Here is a 20459-nt window from a genome sequence, read left to right as displayed (position 1 = left end):
TGTGGCATATTTCAATCTGTCATTTTCTGACGTAAAAGGTTTCAAGTCCACGAGCAAATACCCATAAGGATTCTTTGTAGCTTTTGCGAAAGCTTTCTGGAATTTCTCAGTATTACCCGGGTACATCTGTCGAGCTAATGTCATTACAGATTGGCGATCAACCGGGTTATTAAACAGGACTAAATAATGACAATTCCTCCTTTGAGTAGGATCCTTGTTGGCAAATAAATTTTGGTTGATGGAAATCACAGATAGAGATCTATGGTGCGATCCCACAGTGAATAAATCGGTAATCCTCCTATCCTTTCCGGCTTCACTAAACAGGTCGTCCAAAATGAGCAAGTTGTTGAGTCTAGGATCAAAGAAATCGTCGTCCTCGAGGTCTGATGGAATGCCTTGAACGAATTCAACCTGCGGTAACACGGATCTTTGAATTACTGAATACAGGGGTTGCCACCTTTTGTAAAGCCACACTATTCTCTGTATTGTTGGCTGAATTCTAGTTGTATGGTTCAACAGCAAGTCCTTCTTAAAAGTGGTTTTTCCACAAGCTGAAAAGTTATAAAATTATGTTTAGGTTTAACCAAACTTACATTTATTTTCAATAATGACAGTCATTTATATTTATTTAAAATTCGTGATTTAATTCAAATATACCTGTTGGACCAGAAACCATCATGGTAAAGGGGTGTTGGAGAACCGCAATGTTCTTAGGATCCTCTTGTAATGTTTCCTGAGGTGGAAGCTGCTGCTGCTGCTGCTTATAGAACCCATATTCCTGCTGCTGCTGCTGCTGCTGCTGTTGCTGCTTATAGAACCCATATTCCTGCTGCTGCTGCTGCTTATAGAACCCATATTCCTGCTGCTGCTGCTGACTGATAGTACTTTGTTCTGCGTATGAACTTGTATGTTTAACTTTTAAATGTCTTTCAAGTCTTGAAGCCATACATAGTTTTTGTAACAAAATTGACATTAGTGAGTCATTTTTAACGATACGTACACCTCTGAGGCTCAAACAGAAATGAGAAATCTTGCTGAAGAAGTTTCTTTTAAACTTTCATGCCTTAACTTTCATGCCCCAACTTTCATGTCCCTTAACTTTCATGTCCTAATTTTTATGCCCTAACTTCCATGCCTTCAAACGTTTTTTGTAATGTCAATAAAAATAACAGATCATTAACAATTATCATTTCAGAATAATAGTGACAACGGACACATAAACTTTTTTTTTCATAAACTGTAAGCAGACGATACATTTTGTCACGGCACAGCGAGTTACAGGTAAATGTTTAAACTTTACGTCTTAAGATTATTTTAAGCAATACGCATGCGTGAGTTTTAGACAAAAGGATTATTTAGTGTCAGATTGTACATTAATAAATCATAATACCTTAGGCGCCCGATGTGAGCGGATCGATAGTATTGATTAATAAAAAAACAGACGAAAATAAAAAAAATAAATAAATAAACGTAAGATATCACCTTAAACTATATAACATTATTTTGAAATTTAATATTATTAGTCGAGTGTTTATTTTAAGATAAATGTAGATAAAGGCTTTTATCCACAGGGGGGTTTTGAATGTTAAAATTGCAAGGTTATAATGTGAAATGTCATATAATAGTACCTTGTTTTCTTTTAAAACGCTATCTTTTTTACATCTGTTGGCACGCCCCAGTGTATAAAATTGTTTGTGCGAAGTCAATCCAACCTCTTTTGACCTTTTGCCCTTGTCCGACGACCAATCCCGGGCAATTAAAACCCACAGTTTTAAACCCAAAAAAAAACCTCATTTAACAAAAATATTAATTAAAGATTTTTAAAAAGAAAAAAACATATGTCTTTATTTAAAATAGTTTCCACTTAAAAATTTTAAACATACACCGAGGAAAAAATTAGAAAATTTTGGCCTAAAAAATACAGGAAGTAAAATATAATGTGGTTAAATTTTAGCCCACTTTTTATTTTCTTTTTAAATTACTCTTTTACTCCTTTTGTTTGTAACCTTTACATGATAAAAAACTGTTAAAGCTTTAGAAAGGGCACAAAATTATCAATCCCAAAAAAACATTAATAATTACCATGAACAAAAAAATTTCAAACAAAAAATAATTAGACCGAAAACCAAATGCTAAATAAACAAATATAAAAAGGTCGGGTTTATTTCAATTTATCCCTCTTTTTTTAAAAACAAGAAATATCCCCCTTTTGTAATTAAAATTCATACAAATTATTTTAATTAATTAAAAAATAAAATTATTTTTGGGTTTTATTATTTAAAAACAAAAAGAAATTGAATAAATTTTAACCAAAAAAATAAAATTATGATAATTCAAACCATAACACTATTAAAATAAAGAATATACACAAATAAAACCCGGGTTTCAATTTTTTATACATTAAACGTGTTCGTTATGCTTAGTTGGGAAAAGCGATCTCGTTTCCTTGTCTTTTAAAGGAGTTGCATTTGGGTTTGTGACTGGATGCCTTGTCTGTTAACGGTTCGCCTCTGTTATAAAATTGACGGGTTGTGCACAAAAGAATTTTCCTCAATGTTGTAATAGCACTGAATTCCCTTTATTTCGCTTTTCTTATTTCAAAGGGTTTGGGCAGGAAAGAACAAGGGGGTTAAAGGGTTTTGGGCTGCAAAACCCGGGGAGGTTTGATGATTTAAAAAAACCACTGTATGGGACCTACAATGAGGTCTTTTTGGGAAAAGAAATGGTTCACCCCGGCTCGGGTGGCACGAAATAAATTCTCCTGGGTCGGTTTTAAAATAAATGACAAACCGGCTTTTGTTTTTTTTAACACTATTAAACAAGTATTACAAATTTAAGTCAAAAAAACAAAAAACACTCAACCTTTGAGTATGCTTAGGAACACATGATTGAATACATAATACTTTTATGTTGTGAAAATCACGCAATCGTTTAAAGATTAATTTAAAAGTTTTTTTAAATTCGGTCTTAAATATAGTTCACGTATTAGAATCTGATGAAACCTTCCTTCAAAAGCTAATTTACTTCTGTAATGCTGAATCGTTAAAAGGGTTTAATATCAAACATTGCCCTTGTTTTAAAATAAATCTTTTTTTTTTTTCTTAAAAATAGATATAAACTGTCATGTTAAGTCCTCAGCGCAAAATTTTTACAGATTGAAAATTTTAACAAAAATTTTGATCATCTTATCACCCACCCCTAAAATAAAATGTGATAGGGGTTTTAGTGGGTTTATAGGGTTTCCCCCTACGGGGCTCGAACCCGTTAATAAATTTTAAATATTTATTAATAAACCCCGGTTTTTTCGACCACAAACACACCTCTCAAAAGCACATCTGGTACAGCTTTTTAGTTTTTTTTTTATTTGCAAAAAATTTTAAAAACTACAAAAATTTCCCGGGTTTTTAATTCAATTATTTATATAGTTCGCCCGATAGTTTTCAATGTGAATATATCCAGGCACCATGAGGGTTAAAATACTTTTTCATTTTTATGAAATCAATAAAATTTTTTTATTATAGTATTCGAAGAAAACACTTCATTCCCACTTCCTCAAAACCTTTTTTCTATTTTTTTATCATTTTTTTTAGTTGAAGAATTTTTTCAGCAAAAATCACAATCGTTTTTTTGTAGCAATTTCAAAGCAGATAAATTGCAACACCCCCTTTTGTTCAGAAATTGTGTTTTGTTTTAGAAAACATTTTTTACTTTTGAAATTTCTTGGGATTATAAAAATTTTTGAGTATTAGAGTAATGTTTTCCCTTTTTTAGTGAATTTCAACTACAGGTCCGATATTTATTTTTTTTTAATTTCATCATTAATTTTTCTTTAAAATTTATCTTTAAATTCATTAATATCTTTTTGTAATAAACCTGTAAGTGAAATAATTCCGCGTCTTTAAATTGTGAGTGTGTAACCGTACTAATAAAGTTCCGAAGTTGTTTTTTAAAAATTTCTAACGACATTAATTGTGTAAAATTTTTTTAGAAATTACAGTGTTTAATTCTTTTTTTAAACTGATTTTTAAACTAAAAGTCCAGTTCACTTTTATTTTTTCAACTTTAGCTTTCAATTCATTAAAATTTTTGAAATTTTTTTTTGTAATATTACTTAAGTCTGCTTTCTTTAAATTATGACGGTTGTAAACAATACTAATCCAATTTCAAATTTTTTTTTTAAAGTCATCTATTTTAAATTAATTTTTTTTTAAAGGTTTCTAATCTAGTCATGATCATCCCCTTTTTTTAAACTCCCCTTTTCCATTCAGATTTATATTCGCAAGTTTTTTTGAAATTAATTTTAAATAAATTTTATTTATTTTCATTTCAGTTTTAGTTTTTTTTTTTGTTTGTTTTCTAACGATACTATTTTGAAAATTTTTTCTCAGCCTAAATAATCTTGTCTTTTAGTTTTCATTTTTTAATCATACATTTTTAATTTTTTGAATTTGAGTGAAAAAAATTTTTAAAATTAACCGAAATACTTCTTTTAGTTGCATCTGTCAAATCAATTTTTTTAAAGTTCTTTAATGAATAACCATGCTTTCTTTTTTTTTCAATTTTATCTTGAATTCAACTTTTAAATAATGAATTGTTTTTTAAAGTCTTTTGTTAATTCTTAATATTCTTACTTCGGGCTTTAGTGTTTGTTTTATAATTTGATGCTTCAGATTATATCATTATTCATTTTTGAATTTTTTAAACATAAACGTTTGAAAATGCATCTTGGTTTATGGATCCCCTAGGTTTATAAGATTATTACCCCCCATATCTAAGCTCTGTTCATTGTGTTATCAATTTCTTATTTCTGTGAAGCCGCCTTTTTTTTAATTTTTTTTAAATTGTTTTTTTAGTAGCATAATCACTTAATCAATATAAAAATTTAATTTTTTAACTGCCGGGTTCCTTTTTTGTTCTTATTTTTAAAAACCCCCCCAATATTAATTATTTATATTTACCAGAAAAGTTTTTTAAAAAAAATTTCCCTTGGGTTTGTCAAAATATAAGAAATCAATTTTTGATTTGTTGCATTAGCAAAACATTGGGGTTTTAATATTTGTTCATTACAAATCATTTCTTTTCTCTTTCCCGGGACTTTCAAATAAAATATAATGTGAACAGTTAATCGGATATCTTTTGTTTTTTATATAAGACGGCTTAAAAAAATAAACAAAAATTTTTTGGACGTCCTAAATAAAGTTTTTTTGTTTTTTCATTTTGAACTTTTTTATTTTCACATACAAATCATCAAATATTATACTTTTTGTTTTTTATTCAAGATTCTCACAGGTTTTCAATTGGTTTAATCACTGAATATTAAAGTATTTCTTTTGGGATCTATTTTAATTTTTTTCAATTTAAATTTTGGGGTTTAATTAAATCTGATATTTAAAATGTTCGGGGTTTTTTAGCAATAATTTTAATTTATCATAAATATAAGGGTTTTCGGAGTATATGCATTAAGTATTTGTTTTTCCAGATCCAAAAGATCAACATTTAACATTCAAAAACATGAATCCGGCAAAAAAGGAAACGTTGTTTAAAGTAGGGATTTACACTTTTTGTATCAAAATTTAAAATTTCCATTTATATATAAAAATACATTATCTTACATTACCTTACTTATTTTACATTACTTACTTTATTATAAAAATGCAATCAAAACTTAATGAAATAAGAATAAGAAAAAAATTAGTCGGGCAAAAGATAGAGTCTTAAGAAAAATAATGAGAAAAAAAAATTAAAAAAAAGCTAAAAATCGGAATGTATCTGAAATTTATAAGCCAATTACTAAAGGGAATAAAAAGCAAAAAGAAGAATTTTCAATCAGTTAAAAGCATTTCCTGGAAAATTAAAAAACAATGGCATTTTAATTTCCAAACAGTTTTTTCTATAAATACAAGAACAGAAAATCTAAAATTGGAAGAGCTATTCCCAAAAACCAAAACGATTTTTACCATCGAAGGATCATTGGGTTTGGATGAGAAAATGGTGGTTTGAAACACTAGAGAATTTCCCGAAGAACAAAGAATTTGAAGAAAAGTTTGGGGGCAAAACCAAAAGAAAAGAAAAAACCTACAGTAATTTAGAGCTTTTCTGGTGTTAATTTATAGAAAAATTCAATATTACAAACCGTCTGAAACGTTTTTACCTTTTAAATGCAAAAATCTTATCCCAAAAATAATAAAAAAAATCTTGAGGAAATAAAAAGGTTTACTGAAGATATTTAAAAATTAAATGGTCCAATAAAGGCAAATAAGACAAAAATCCAGAAAACAAAAGAAGCAAAAGAATTAAAATTGAAAAGGGGAATTTTTTAAAATACAAAGAACGGTTAAATCATATTTTGGTATTCTTCACAATGGAAAGGAAAAAATCAAAAACCCTATAAAGTTTTACCAAATGGACAAATGGTAATTTAATTTTTTAATTAAATAAACTTTTGGGCAAAACAAATTAAAAGTTTTAAGGGTCAAAAAACTGGGAAAAAAAGTAATTAATAAATGAAGTAATGATGATTTGATGATTGATTAATAAAAGATTAACAATAAAAAAAAATATTCAATTTTATTCTATAAAAATATTCAAAAATTAACAAACATCGGATTACCTATCAATAAAGATCTATGAAATTTAAAAAAAATAAATTTAAAGGGCAGGGTTTTGACGTTTGTCCATGTAATCCAGAAAAATTGGTTAAAAAGTTGGAGTTAAATTTGGGTTTAATTTATGCGGAAAAATAAGAAGAACAAAAAATGAAGGTTTTAAAAAATTGATAACATTAAAAAAGAAACACTTTTACCAAACAACATGAAATGTTATATAAAAAATATTTTTCTTGAAAATAAATGGAACAAAAAAAAGTATTACTTTGAAACAGTTAAAGATAATAAAAAAAATCCGATGATTTTACAAACAGATTTAGTCGTTCTTAATTTTAATAAAAACAAAATTATGTTGTTGGGTTTTGGGTAGATTAACCTATGACCCACCTTGGATAATATTTGTGATGAAAGATAAAAAAAAATTCGTTATAATAAAGGTAAGGGTTGGAAAGAAATCTATTTACAAATGGTTCTTTAAATTTCACAGTATTAAAAATTATATTAGGGGGAAAATTAATAAGTAATGATGATTATGAATTTGAAAAACAACATTGCTCCAAAAAGTTTGGAATTTGATTTAAGTAGTTTTAAGATTTTTATTTTAATTACAGAAAATTTTATGTTGGATTTTAAAAATGTCAAATTTTTATACATTTCTTGGGATTTTGAAAAAAAAAAAGGAAAAATACTGTTGGGGAAATACACACCAAATATAATAATCTGTATACAATTTACATTCATTGTGATCTTTTTGATAATTCACTTGTGATGGTAATTTCAGGATTTATCTACTTTTAATACTGCAAAATTTAAAAAAGTTACCATTTACAAAAGACCACAAAGGTTGGATATTCTGAAATTAATAAATAATTATAAATTCAATTAAAATATATATTACAATGTATTTGGGAGAAAAATTAATTTAATGAGGTTTAAACAATTTTCACTTTTTAAAAAAAATTAATTTTAATAGAAATTGTAAATTTTAGTTTTATATAAAGTACAAGAAAGTTATGACAAAATAAAGGGAAAATTTAAAATTTTTGTTGAGCTCAGATGAAGAAGAAATCATACATGGTACAGGTACTTTGACACTTTAACGAAATTGTTTTTAGCGGGGTTGCTCTTCAAAATTGCCAGTGGAAAAAAAACTTTGGAAACCAGAAAAACTGCGTTAAAAGTGGAAAAAAAAAAAAGGTTGGAACAGAAATTTAAATTTAGCTGCAGTTTAAAAAGTTGAAAAAAATTTAAAAAGAAACCTGCTCCGGGATTGGTAAATTTTAAATTTCTAAGGAAATTACAAGAAAAGAATAACGTAAAAAAAATAAAATAAAAATATAAAGGGAGGAATTATATAGAATAAATGAATATTTTAGGATCTGGAACTTCAACTCCAAAAAAAAAGTATTAACAGATTAAAAATTATAAAAAAAAAATAAAAAATAAAGTTTAACTTTAATAAAAAATAAAAATAAAAAATAAAATAAAAAATAAAATAATTATAATATTAATTTTAGAAAAAAACAATTGTGAAAAAGAATTAAATCCTATTCAATTAATACAGCCTTTTTCTGTCCTGGGAATAATGTTTAAAAACAAAAAAAAAAAAGGGGTATCACTTTTCAATTAATGATAAAGTTCATATTTTTTGTTTTAAAGGTTATTTTGAAGTAAGTTTTAAAGTTAATAAATTTTAATGTAATAATTTATGCGATGGAGAAAAGCTTTAATAATAATGCAGTTATTAATGTCAGTTAGTGGTTTAAAAAAAATGGAAAAATGTTTTGATTGTAATAATTTTTTAAGGTATAATGTAAAGATTTGGTTTAAATTCTGAAGATTATCAAAATCAACTGGAACAAAAAATTTATCTCTTTGTACTACTGCTGTTCTGAAAAAAGGGTGACCAAACTGGATATAATATGGTTTCGCTTTAGAAAGAAATTATCCAAGTGGTGTGAGGTAAACACTAAAAATTTCCCTTTAAAAAATTATTCTTTTTTTTAGGGTTTAGAAAATAATATTTTACCTCCAAATCAAATTTTAATAACATCAGCTGACAAAATGTGAATTAATTTTTAGAGCTTATGCTGCTGATCCCGGTATTAAAAGTCAAAAAAAATTCATGGGTTTCCCCTTTAATTTTTAAAGAATTTGGGTTTTATCTAATTATACTGAAAGATTTTTAAAAAAACAAAGGTCATACCTTCGGGAAAGATGATGCAACAAGTGACCACAAAAGATTAATACAACTTTTAGAAAAAGCGGTTAACAAAAAAACCCCAACATGTATTTGTTTATTTACAACGATATAAAAGTAATGCCAAATACATAATCCAATTTTTTAGATCATTTAAACTTTAAACAGCAAATGATGATTTAATTGCACTTTGGTCTTGCGCTTTAAGTTTGAATGGTTTTTTTTATCCAAAACGAATATACAAGTAATCAAAATATATGTAGTAATTAATTATTATTATAAACAAAATAAAAGATACCGGGGGTCTGCTAAATAGATCAAACTTAAAAAGTTTATTTGGATTTTTTCATTTTAACTTGGATTAAAAAAGGGAATAACTACAGAAGATCCAAGCAATTAATTAAAAATTAAGTTTAAAACCTTCCCCCTGAAGATATCGTATTTACGCAATTGTATTATTGAGGAAAAAAGTTGAAATAATCTATTGGAAAAAAACTTGTTATGTTTAAAAAAATGAATAAAATTTAAATTTTAAAGGGAAAATTATATTGAATATAAAATTAAACCCAAAGATGGAAAAAGAAAAATTAGCACAAGCTTATAATAAAAAATTCCACAACTTTTTGATTTAAAAAAAAAAACAATTAACATGGAAACTTTTCCCCTTTCTTTTTTAAAAAAAAACAAAAAATCAAATTAAAAAAGCTGTTGCAAATAAGAAGGGTTGAAAATTTAAAAATTTTAAAAAAAAAAATGTCCATCAAGGTCAAAATGGCGGATTTTTAGGGGCTTGGCTGGTTTTTTTTGGAAAACAATTCTTCCAATGGCACAAAAATAGTCCAAAATATTAGCCCCCCTTTGGCATCGGGGGCCCCTCTGGGCTGGCCATACGGTGTTTTGAATACTTGGGAATGGGATGATTTCAGTACTAATGAAAGAGAAAAAAGATATACCATTTTTTAACCCAACAAAGAAAAACAATTAGTAGGAAACTGGAGTGATTTTAAAATTTAAAACAAAAACAGAAAAAAGCGGTGGGTTTTTAGGGATGTTGGCTGCTAGTCTAGGGGTACCTTTGTTACCTTTGTTAAGTGGTAAGGGGGCATGGCCAGGGGGAATTTAAATTTCCCCCGGAACCAAAGGTTTTGGGGCTACAGATGATTTTCAAAAAAACCTTTCAGACAAATTCCAAATTAAAAAAAAAAAAAATTTTTAAACAAACCAATATCTAACTTTTAAATTGAACAAGGGGGAACCATAAAAATTAAAAACTTTGGGGGAGTGTTTAGTAGAAAAAATTTATTAAATTAAAAAGAAAAAGGGACAGTGGGGAAATTATAAATTTTGGACGACTCTTTGGCCGGAACACATTGGTCTGTTATTTAAATAATAGTTTTCGACCCTTTTTGGGATTTTCCTCCCCAAAAAAAGTAATTCAGTATATACCAAATTAAAATACAACAATTTTCAATATCAAGCAAAACAAGATTTTTTGGGGATATTTTTTTTTTTTTAAAATTAAAAGTTTACAAAGGATAAACATTTATTTTTATTGTATAAAAAAAAAAATTAAAAATGAAAAAAAATGAACAAACTTTTTAAAAATTTTTTTTAACAAAAAAGGACATTTTTTTAAACTGGAAAATTAATATAATGGGAATATTAATAATATAAATGAAAATAATAAAATGAAAGACAAATAGAAAAACAATTAAAAAGAAAACCTCCGTTTGTTCTTAACTGTTATACTAAGATACTGATAGTGGTTTATTTCAAGGGAAAAACTGTAAATGCTAGTCCGGTTTGTTCAAAATGGCAATAATTAAAAATTTAGTTTTAATTGCTTTTTAACATTCTTTTGTGAAATTTAATTAATAAAGGAAAGCAAAATACAACTAAAAAAAAGAAAATGAAATTCTTCAAAGTTACGATGTAAAAAAACAAAAAAAATAAATCTTTTCTATTAATTATCAAAAAAATTTTTAAAATAAAGATTTTATTTATATTAAAATTTTTTTAAAAAAACGTTAAAAATATTCAGTAACAATTTTGGTATTAAAATTTAAATTAAATTTAAAATTTTAATTTAAGAATAAGCAATGTACAATACCATTACAAAAAATCTATCTTTTATCATCAAACAAAAAATTTTTATTTAAAACTAACGGAAAAATTTTTGCTTTCAGAACAAAATTTTAAAGGTGTATTATTTGGGTTGAAAAAACAAATTCTTTGAAATTTTTTTATAACTATTGTTTTTTTTAACAACAATTTTTTAAATTCCTTTACATTTTTTAATATTAATTTGTTTCAAAAAATTTTAAACTTTTACTTCTTAATCCGACAAATTCAACAATGGGAATGCGGCAGCTTCATCTTAAAATTTTTTCCAAATTACTTTTTTATTATTCGAAAAAAAATTTTTGAGTTGTTATCGTAATCACATTATCAAATAAATCTTTGTCCTTATAAAAATCCTCAAAGCACTTTGGTTTTTTTTTCATAACAAATGAATAGGGCAGTGAATAATAATTTCAATTACCCTCGTACTTTTCCCCTTTTTAATTATAATGAAAATCATACATTAAATATTTGAAAAATCTAAAAAACACATTCCACATAAAAGGGCGTTTAATAACAAAATTTCTTTTATTTTTGAAAAATTCCCAAAAAAGGGTTTAAATTAAACATCGTTGAAATAACAAATGAAGGTTTGGCTATATTTTTAATAAAAGGGTTTTTATCATGGTTAATTTAATATTAATCCTCTTGCGTAAATTCTCCATCGTCTTACCGAATAAGAATTGTTCTTAACTTAAAAAGTCTTTTTTAAATGAAAATTTTTTGCTTTTGATCTTTTTTGATTTAAATCATATATTTTTTTAACCCAAGGGCTTCGCAAAGTTAAATTTTGTATTTTTTTACTTTTTTAACCCATTTGTAATAGTTTTAAGATTTTTATAAAAAACCCACTAATTTTTTTTTTTTCATTAAAGTTGGAACTAATTTTTTTACATTACTTTTTTCCCATTTAAATTCTTCTTTAAAATTTTACTATAATTGAAAGCCTTTGTCGGTTTTTAATTTTTTTGGGCTAAAGGATAATCGTTTTTGGGTTTTTTGTAATCCTTTGATATTCAAGATCACATTTAAATATAAAATACTTTTTAAACCTTTTCAATTAATTTTTTTTGAATTGTTTTTTTAGATATAAATTTAAAGTTTCCAGAGGGCAAAGGGTTTACACATACCCAACCCTAAAGGTTTTTGGCGTCGAGGTACATAATTTTTGCTGCAAGTTTAGGATAATAATCTTTCATATTTTATTGTTTGCTTTTTGTATCTGTTTGAAATATAACTTTTCCTCCCCTCATCCCTTTTAATAAAAAAATACAATCAATATCAGTTATTAAAACTAAATTAATTTCCAGCATTTTTTCATTTCCCCCAAGCTAGCCCAGGACTACTAAAAAAATGACAAGGATCTAATTTGTAGTACTCTAAACATAATTTTCTAAAATTTTCGAATACATCAGCTAAAAGTAATACGTCAGTTTTTTAAATATACATTAACATTACAGTCCAAAATAATGTGTTTCTTTTTGCAAAGTTTACACAAGCAGGTAAAGGCCTTATCCCCAAAGCATCTGGGATGCGTTCGTGGAAAAGCTGAATGAGGACCCACCAAACTTTGGACATGCAGTTGTATTGATTAAAGAAGTGAAAGAGGTAATTTCCAAATTCCATAGTGGACCTCTGTGTCTGAGAAGTTTGGTAGCTGACATAGCATCACTTTCCCCTGTTTAAGTTAATTTGTTTGAGCCCTGCTCTTTTTCTTTCATTGGAGGAAACAATTTAGCTGGCTATGATTCTACCTAGGTGTTCTCCCAGGCCTGGAAATAATGCTCTGCGGTAGACAGGATTTTTTTCTCTCCACCATTAAAGCTGGAAAGCGCGCACCTGTCAGTTTGCTTAAAAGCCGACAAAAAAAATGTTATATTGAATGTCACAGTGATTGTTACCTTGTCATGGTAAATTCTGGTGAATGGGAAGGGTTCTGCAGTAAAACTTTCCTAAATTCTAGTATAGATAGAATGCATTATGAGCTTGCAGAAGTCTTCTTTGTCAGTGATTATTAATATCAGGGTATAAGAGAAACTAAGCAGGCTATGTGTATTAATACTATTATGAATAAAGAAGCTGATATAATTTCATTTCTCTTTTGAGTCTTAGATTATTTTATAGAAAGCTAATATTATTCATTCTCTTTTAGTTCTTAATTCTTTTGTATAGCAACTACTTACTCAAGATTCAAATTTTATCACGTTTTGTAAGAGCAATGTCTCTTCTTATAGATAGATAAAATAATCATTTACTTTTACCCTGCTAAATTTCTATAATGATCTTTTCCATCTTTCAGTTTTGACAAACAGTACCATTAACTGTTAAAAGGGGTGCTTACCAAAAATTTACTGACTGAATGGTGCACAGTGCAGACCATGATCAGTCTGCATGGATGGTCGGGCTGATCTTGGTCTGCACTCATTTCAAAGGCAGAATCACTTGCCTCCAGCAGGCTAAGGGATAAATACAATAAAAATACATTTCGTTAACCTGAACTATGCTGCGTTGTAAATTTGGTGACATTCCACCTCAGCTTTTTACTAAGATGATAATCTGAAAAGATCCTTCTAATTAAGAGATAAGTTTCAAAGGGTTTTATCTGCTTATGATCTTGTTGACAATAACATTATTTACTATTCTTTACTGTGGTTGTGTGCTATTTTTACTTCCATAAAAAGTCTTGTTTCGTCATTGACCGAGAATAGTTGCAAAGCTATTAGCATCTGGTAGAGCAGATCTATATTAGAAATACTAATAAAAGAATAACTTAAAAACCAAGTACTATATACAGTCATGTTCAGCAATGATCATTTTCAGAGTTTGCTGTCAGTCTTGCTACCACAGCATAAATACTTGAAGTCGCAAATTGAAGAAGTTCTCGATCTTGATCTCATTCAGCAGAAGCTTGAGAACGATGCATTTGACATTTATTACTATTCGGACTATGTGATAGGCATTATGGGTAAATTATGTGCTCCTGCTAGGGATGATCGTATAGCCAGACTAAAAGAGATGAAGGATGTTGTACCTTTGTTCAAGTAAGTTCATGGTTCCCATCTTGAGACCAAAAAAATAAAACTGTAGTTTTTGGTTTCATTGGTCAATTTGCGACATTATAAAGCATTGATAGAGTTACTTATAAGTTATCGCACAAACAGCAAAAAGCTTTGCCAAGTCCTGCCTAAGTCCTGTTTTAAGTCTGTCCCGCCCATATTTTTGTGGGGGCCCACATATAGTAAACCACTTGCCCTTCATGCAGGCTTTCACGTAGTCCTACTTTTTCTACTTTTTTAAGGTCTCTTCCTACTTTTTTCCTACTTTTTAGCTCACCTGTGTCCGAAGTGACAGGTAGGCTATTGTGGACCACCGCGCTGATTGTCCGTCGGGATTGTTGCGTCCGTTCAACAATTTCCTAAAAAAATCTTCTTCTTGAAACCACTGGCAGAATACAAAAACCAAACTACACAGGATGATCCCGTGGGTGGCCCGCTTTTCCAAAATTGTCCAAAGATTTGAATTCAATGCAGAACGCTGGTTGCCATGGCACCAAAAGGAAAAACTTTAAAATCTTTTCTTGTCCACAACCACAGGGCCTAGGGCTTTGATATTCTGGTTTAGCATCGATCTAGTGGTCCTCTATCTCTACCAAATTATTCAATATCCCCCTAGGGTCAAATATTCCCCCGCCCCGGGGGTCACATGGTTTATATAGACCTTATCTAGGGAAACTTTGAACATTTCTTGTAACAAACCACACATGCCTAGGGCTTTGATATTTGTTACTGTACTCATCTAGTGGGTCCCAACCAAGATTTCAAATTATCCCTAGGGTCAAATATGCCCGGCCCCCTGGGTTCCAGTTTTACATAGGACTTATATATGAAAGTTCAATCTTCTTGTCGAAACCAAAACACTTGACCTTTGGATATTTGGTTTTAGCATGTCTTATGGTCCAACAACCAAATTGTTCAAATTTTTACCCCTTGGGTGAAAAGAGGCCCTCCCTGGGGGTCCCAAGTTTTTATATAGACTTATTTAGGAAAAATCTTTAAAATATTTCTTGGTCTGAACCCATTGACGCTAGGGCTTTAATTTTGGTATGATTCATTGTCTAATAGTCCTCTACAAAAATTGTTTCAAATTATGCCCCTGGGTTTAACGATCCCCGCCCTGGTAACTTCTTTATTATGTGAGTTATATAGGAAAATACTTAAAAGATCACTGATCCTATTTCCAAGACTGTTTTCAAATCTAATTACACCTGATGACCCCCAGTAATATGATGTAACTTGACTGTTGACCTTGACTACGACCTTCTTATCTTGTTTTTAAGATACAGCCTTGAATTTTGGATGACATATCACAGTTGTTTGCACACAAATCGTAAAACTGAATTTCATTGATATGAATGTGACCTACTGACTTTCCTAATATTTTATCTTCATTTGACCATTTTAACAGTAGCTCATGTTACTCAGTGAGGAGCGATCCAGGGTCCTCATGACCTCTTGTTTAAAAAACTATACATTCGCTACTTTTAATAATAAAAAAGAGAAGAACTATGTTACAAATGTTGTTAGTTCTGTTTGTGATAATGTTTTTTTGTTTACATACTAAATGGGACCGATGGTGTATACTGGTAAGGCTATAGACCTTTGACTGCTGCTAGTGTCGGACTTCTTATATGCATGCAAAAAAAAACCTCTGCCAGTTTTGTTATGGGAGTTTAATACATGTAGTGACATTGATATTAGCATAAGAGGTAACAGGTAGCTATTTGAACATGAGACCCTCGTAGCAAATCATGAAATAGACAACCATATCTTTTTTGAATTAGTCCAGCGGTGTAAATAAAAAGATTCGGCCCAGGTCCAGATTGGGCGAGGGTGCCCCACTACCCCCTCCAAGTTTTTCTGGTAGTGAACCTATACCATCAAAGTTGCACCCAACTATTTTGGCAAAGGCTTAATATTTTTCTTCAAATTTCGAACCAAACAGTGCACCAGATGGTCTCCTTTTCTTACCTGTATTTCAAAATTTTTCCAAGGGAGAACATCCTGATCTCCTCCCACCCCCCCCCCCCCACTCCCTACACCCCACTAAAATGAGGAGAACCCTCGCAGTTCCTTAAAATTAAGATAAATGCTCCAGAGCCCCACCATTTTGTACCTGTTTCAAAATGTTCTGGGGAGCCTCCTGGCTCCCCTCAAAGGACTTGGATACCTTCCTCCTATACCTCAAAATTTACAATAAAAAATGTACCATACTCACACCATTTCGTGCCATATTTCATCAGTTCAAGGGGGACCAATGACTTAATACCACGCCTCCATACCATCAACTTTTATATCATAAATGCAACCAGTTGGCTCACCATTTCATACCTGTATTTTAAGTTCAAGGGGGACAGCGCCTGACCCCCACTCATAAAATGAGGAGAGTACCCCCTCAAAATTAAGACCAAAATGCCCAAAACCCACCATTTTGTACCTGTATTTCAAAATTTTCCAAGGGAAATCCCTGTAACCCCCAAATCATAAAAGAAGGGAGGCCCCTCTAGTTCCTCATCCCTCCCCGCACAGTCCACACGAGGGATAGAGGCTCTCCTCTTCATACCTGACCTCTTTTGGCACTAGTGTGCACCTTGCTGTTATAACTTAAACTATCTAATATTTCTATTTCTTGATCGGCTCCCGATTTTGTCCTCAAAAGTGTCCTACTATTTATCATCAGATTCCTACTTTCATACTTTTCCTTTTACTTTTTTAGCTCACCTGAAGTACAAGTGCTCAAGGTGACTTTAGTGATCACCCTGTGGTCCTCGTCGTCCGTCCTTCTCACAGTTACTGTTTAACCTCGAGAGTTCACATTTTTAGCCATCTTAATGCAAACTTGGTCATAAGTTACCCTCAAAAAACTAAAATCTTGGACGAGTTTCGGTATTGGTCCTCTGGGGTCAAAACTAGGTCACCAGGTCACATCAAAGGGAAAAGCTTGTTAACACTCATAGAGGTCCAATTTTGCCGATCTTATGAAACTTGGTCCGAATGTTACCATCAATAAATATTGGACGAGTTCGATATTGGGTCATAGGGGTCAACAACTTGTCCCAGGTCAACATCAAGGAAAAGCTTGTTAACACTCTAGCGGTCATATTTTTGGCGCCATCTTACTGAAACTTGGTCAGAATGTTACCCTTAATAAAATTTGGACGAGTGGATATTGGGTCAATCTGGGGTCAAACTATGTCACCAGGTCACATCAAAGGAAAGCTTGTTAACACCTAGAGTTCCAATTTTTGCGCCCATCTTAATGAAACTGTCAGAGTGTTATCCTCAATAAAGTCCTTGGACGAATTTTCGAATGTTAATCGTGATGATCTTAGGTCCACTGAATCTGGGTCTGTAGGTTTCAAAACTTAGGTCACTAGTTCATATCAAGGAAAAGCTAGTTTACACTTTAAAGGCCACATTTATGACCTTATCTTAATGAATCTAGGTCAAACGTTAAGTCTTGATGACCTATAGCTCAAGTTTAAATCTGGTCAGGTGGGATCAGAAACTAGGTCACTAGGTCATATCAAAGGCAAAGATTTGGTACCAACTCTAGATGCCACCATTTATTACTGTATCTTCATGAACTTATCAGAATGTTAAACTTGATGATCTTTAGTCAAGTTCGAATCTGTGGTCATGTAGGGTCAAAACTAGATCGCGAGTCAAATCAAAGGATAGCTAGTTAACATTCAGAGACCACATTTTTATGATCATATCTAATGAAACTTATTCAAGAATGGTATCTTGATGATCTTTTGGTCAGTGGAGCGATACAGGGCCTTCCATGGCCCTCTTGTTTATCTCAAGCTCCTACTGTTCTCCTACTTTTCTCAAGGGTCACTTGAAAGCCTGCCCATGTTGTACATATTGAGCCTTGCCATTAGAAACCAACATAGTGGGTTTGCGACCATCATGGATCCCAGACCCGCCTGGCATCCGCTCAGATCTGGTCAGGATCCATGCTGTTTTCGCTTTTAAGGTCTACTCTGTCCATTAAGAAACCGTTAGCGCACATCATGGATCCTACGCACTGTTTCGCTAACGGTTTCTCTATTGCAGTATACCTTAAAAGCTAACGCATTGATCCTGATCAGAACTGCTCGGATGCGCAGGCTGGGTCTGGATCCATGCTGTCTCAAACCCCCTTGTTGGGTTTCCCCATGGCACGGCTCTATGTATATTTGATTTTGTTTTCAGAAAGCTGTTATTTTCATTCTGATACTGACATGGAAATGGAAACTTACTTTCCATGGAAATATGATTTCTTTACATGAAAAGAAAAATTAGTTTGCAATTGTTGAATTTTGTTTGTTTCATAGTATGACAGAATTCCTGAATGCCAATGCATTCTTTTACCAAATACCCACCAAATAACTCATACAACACTCTTTCTTTCATCAAGCATTGTATTGATACTTCTAACGATGTTAAACATAACGCATATAATAATTTAATTAAAATGGTTTAAAAGTATGTATATTGACAATATTGGAGTTGATCGGCGGCCCTCATGACTCCCCAACAATGGCTCACCCGTGAGGGTCCGTTAAAGGCACAGCAAATCCGTCGACCGAGAGGGAACAGCGCACAAACCCAAGGCTTTCAAACATCACTTAACTGTAACACACGCAAAACTTCGATCATCAAAACTTTGAATTGTGAATCCGCCCCAGCCCGGGTGTCACCGGATGTGGTCAAATCACACCCTCGCCATGTAGAGCGAGGCAATAATAACACCTGGAACGGACTGCAGGCAAAGCAATTCAAAACACTTTTGTACTTTTAACATTATCCTCCAATCGCAAAGTAAACGCAAGACAACTTGCACTTTTTAACAGGTATCACTCAAAGGCAAAGCAAACGCAAGACACGTGTACTTTGTACATTAGACTGTATCACTCAAATGCAAAACATCAACAATTTTCAATTGAACGTCTAGCATACCATCTAACCCATTTCGGGTTTCAAACCGTGTAATGAGCGAAACGGCAACACGAGTTCAGGAAAGGCTAGGCAAGGCCAGGCAAGGCAAGGCAAGGCAAAGTGACACCATTCTGAGAGCACCTCAACATATGCCTGCTAGAATGGGATTGCCAATGTACATTGCAAAACTTTTATATCCATTTCGACACAACTGATTAAAACTATGATACCCCACAGTACCTGCAACTTGGAAAGCAACACACAACACTGGGCGGGTAAATAGTTTTACGTTACCGACGTGTAGCTAGCCAATGTTATAGACTGCACAAGATTATTGGTATTTTATTATATCGACTGGTCCCAGTATCAATATGACCCAGTTCAGATCAGCCAAGTGTAAAATATCCATGACAACGTTATCTAGCAAAAACAGACAACATTTAACATACTAGCAGACGGTAAGTAATAAGCAGTCAATTTGAGAAAAAATAATAATTTATTTTAATTCTAAAAATAATTTCCATTATTGAATTATTTTCATGAGTGTTTAACTACAATGAAAATATTAAATTGTGCTATTCTTCATTTAAAGATGTTTTGCATCTGACATGTAAAACAAACAAACTTTCTTTTAGTTTCATTGCTTTTCAATGTCTTTTTTCGAAATACATATTTGGACTACAACAAATATTAAAAAATCAATTGATATTTTGGCACATTAGAATTACAAAGATATTTCACCATCATTTTCAATATAATCAACTTAAAATCGGGTATTAAATTAATGGAATTGTTGTTTACAGGGAGATATTTGAGTTTGTTTGGAGGATCTGATGAAGATGGGATTGGCTACTTTACAATACAAAAGGCAGATACGACCCATATACAGCAACAGTCGGTCATATGAGAAAAAAAGTTTAAATGAATTTCAACAAAACAGCAAGGTTTGTGTTTAAGGCTTGTTAAGTTTTAGATCAGAAACATGTTTTTGCAAACTGGATGTCTAGGGCCCCAGCTTACCATAGGTATTAAGTTACTGACTGAATCACTTACCACTGACCTGCTACTCTAAGATCTGTTCACAAGTATAGTAATAGTTCGTAAGTAGATATTTTATTTATATGACATCATTTTTAAGCCCACCATCATCAGATGGTGGGCTATTCTAACTCACTCTGCATCCGGTGGTCCGTCTTGATTCCAACCGTTCCCCGTTACAATTTCTCGTATCGCATCTCCTCAGAACCTGGGTATTTTTGAACCAAACTTTTCAGAATGATGTATTTGTACCCTATTGTGTCCCCCTGAATCAGACTGTTCAACATTAATTGAGTGGAGTTATGGCCTTTGTTTTATTCTTATAATTTACTAGTATAAGGAGGTAAAAAAATTGAAATCTTCTTGTCCAAACCACAGAGCCTAGGTCTTTGATATTTTGGGTATAAGCATCCTCTAGTGTCTTTCTACTAAGATTGTTCAAATGTATCCATCCCTGTGTCAGATATGGCCCCGCCCCGGGTTTCACATGGTTTATATAGACTTATATAGGAA

General features: G+C 31.0%; 1 protein-coding gene across 1 annotated transcript in view; it reads left to right on the top strand.

The window, feature by feature from the left end:
- The first annotated feature begins 5980 nt into the window (after nt 1-5980).
- LOC123551819 (T-complex protein 11-like protein 1) overlaps nt 5981-20459 on the top strand; it is a 31971-nt gene continuing 17492 nt past the window's right edge. The window contains exons 1-4 of the mRNA XM_053542220.1: nt 5981-6042; nt 12450-12534; nt 13747-13967; nt 19712-19723. Coding sequence (XP_053398195.1) covers nt 5981-6042; nt 12450-12534; nt 13747-13967; nt 19712-19723 — 380 coding nt within the window. The remainder of the gene's footprint in view (nt 6043-12449; nt 12535-13746; nt 13968-19711; nt 19724-20459) is intronic.

Source organism: Mercenaria mercenaria, chromosome 4, assembly GCF_021730395.1.
Source record: "Mercenaria mercenaria strain notata chromosome 4, MADL_Memer_1, whole genome shotgun sequence".
Taxonomy (NCBI): Eukaryota; Metazoa; Mollusca; class Bivalvia; order Venerida; family Veneridae; genus Mercenaria; species Mercenaria mercenaria.
Note: the sequence above shows the minus strand (reverse complement) of the source record. Positions and strands in the feature narration are given on the sequence as shown.